The following is a 1,857-nucleotide window of genomic DNA, read 5'->3' as shown; positions in this document are numbered from 1 at the left end:
ATGGTTGTTAGTTAGAAGAATTATGCTTGTTGTAGAGGTGGATCTTTATTAATGGCAAATCTCAAACTTTTGACGATTTTTCTACGCTTTACTCAAATTTCAAACCAAATCTGGTATTTTTGCAGTGAACTCGTGCAGATCATTCACATGCGTCCATTTATGCTCACATTATGCGAACAATCCCGTTAATTTGTTCCTGCGTTGATGGTCACACAACAAAATAATTGGTTCTTTTCAATAAAAGAATTTATATGAAAATCTTTATTTAAAAATTGGTAATATAGTTCGTTCATTTATTAAAATCATTATTTTTACAGCAGTGGTATATATTTAAATTCAAATGTGCTCAGTAGCAGTATCCGGCTTTGCAGCTGCCACCACCACATTCAAAATCAAATTCACATCGTTTCATTAAGCCGGCTACCCGCTTAGTGAAATTAGGGTCATCAATGCATTCTTGCAGGACAGTGTCGCAAGTGCCTCTCGGACAGTCTCTCGTCGTCTCACAATATTCTCCAGAAGAGCGTGTTCCTGCAAATAAAAATATAACAAAATATACATAGTAAACAAACATACATAACCTAGAACCATTCTTGGTAGTCAAGTGCAAAAATCCTGACAGCCGTTGATCCCATAATATTGATCAAGCATTTCAATTATAGATATTAAAAATACCTATTTATTCACACGCACACACACGCACACACACACACACACACACACACACACACACACATACACACACACACACACACATATATATATATATATATATATATATATATATATATATATATATATGAATAGGTATATTTAACATCTAGAACCTAACCTGTATTCGATTAATATTATGAACGCACAGAGTATCACCAATTTGTAATCTTACTTAAGTTCGGGCTGCCTGGTTTTCTCTCATTGACAATGTTTTCAAATCTTCGGTGGCGGAAAACATCAGCTTGAATGAACACAAATAGGAGGGCAAGAACTGTTAACTCTCGGATCATTTTCGGTAGGTCGCTGTCTTGAGATATCTGAAATAAACAGTCAAACAATTCCCCAGAGAAAAATATGTTGGATAAAAATTGATATTGCATAAAGGCTCCACGCTCTAATAAAGAACTTACATCGTGCAAATTTGAAAAATGGATAATTAAATCACCGAAAACAATTAGGGTTCGAATGCTTTTTTGTTGAACTGTGTTTCACAAATGATATCGTAAAATTTTTAGTTGCCCGAGGTAAAAATGAATGAAAAAAAAGAAAACATTGAATTCCAAAATGTTACACACCTTAAAAGTGTCAACAAAATGGCAATGTACAATTTCTAAAACACATAAAACAATAAGAATATATTTTATTTACAACGTTTGGAATGCCCGAGGTAAGAATGAATGAAAAAAAAAGAAAACATTGAATTCCAAAATGTTACACACCTTAAAAGTGTCAACAAAATGGCAATGTACAATTTCTAAAACACATAAAACAATAAGAGTAAATTTTATTTACAACGTTTGGAACACTAAAAACATTAAAAAAATTATATTGGATAATTAGGAAATTAAAAACAATGAAAGCTTAAAAAGGTCCCTCAACAAACCTCTGTACTCCAGTGCCTTTGGGTCCTTCAGATATTCCTTGAAATAGAATTCTTTCAAAAAACCATTGATGTTTTTAACCTTATCAAGTTTTTGTCTTTGTTCATATGGAACTTCATTGTACAATTTCATGGCTTGCAGCATCAATGATTTATCGAGGAATTCCGAATTACTTTTCATAGCCGGATAAATTTTTCCCGTTGTCGCATTTTGCTTACAATTGGAAGTTTGCAAATCATTGTTGTTACTTAAAGCTGGTAAT

At 32.6% G+C, this 1,857-nt stretch overlaps 1 protein-coding gene across 1 annotated transcript; it reads right to left on the bottom strand.

Annotated features, from left to right (window-relative positions):
- Positions 1-302: 302 nt before the first annotated feature.
- On the bottom strand, positions 303-1,201 carry LOC142348525 (uncharacterized). The gene is made up of 3 exons (XM_075399902.1): positions 1,125-1,201; positions 887-1,031; positions 303-531 (listed from the first exon to the last, which is right to left on the bottom strand). The coding sequence occupies exons 2-3, from the start codon at positions 1,002-1,004 to the stop codon at positions 347-349; spliced, it is 303 nt and encodes a 100-aa protein (XP_075256017.1). The 5' UTR covers positions 1,005-1,031; positions 1,125-1,201; the 3' UTR covers positions 303-346.
- Positions 1,202-1,857: the final 656 nt, after the last annotated feature.

The sequence above is a fragment of the Convolutriloba macropyga genome, chromosome 1 (assembly GCF_964194025.1).
Source record: "Convolutriloba macropyga chromosome 1, txConMacr16.3, whole genome shotgun sequence".
Lineage (NCBI taxonomy): Eukaryota > Metazoa > Xenacoelomorpha > Acoela > Convolutidae > Convolutriloba > Convolutriloba macropyga.
Note: the sequence above shows the minus strand (reverse complement) of the source record. Positions and strands in the feature narration are given on the sequence as shown.

What these genes read in the sequence shown, in the direction of transcription:
- LOC142348525 (XM_075399902.1), bottom strand. Translation starts at nt 1,004, where the DNA reads ATGATCCGAGAGTTAACAGTTCTTGCCCTCCTATTTGTGTTCATTCAA. An exon ending in ACCAGGCAGCCCGAACTTAA is followed by an intron (nt 532 to 886) that starts GTAAGATTACAA and finishes TTTTATTTGCAG; the next exon opens with GAACACGCTCTTCTGGAGAA.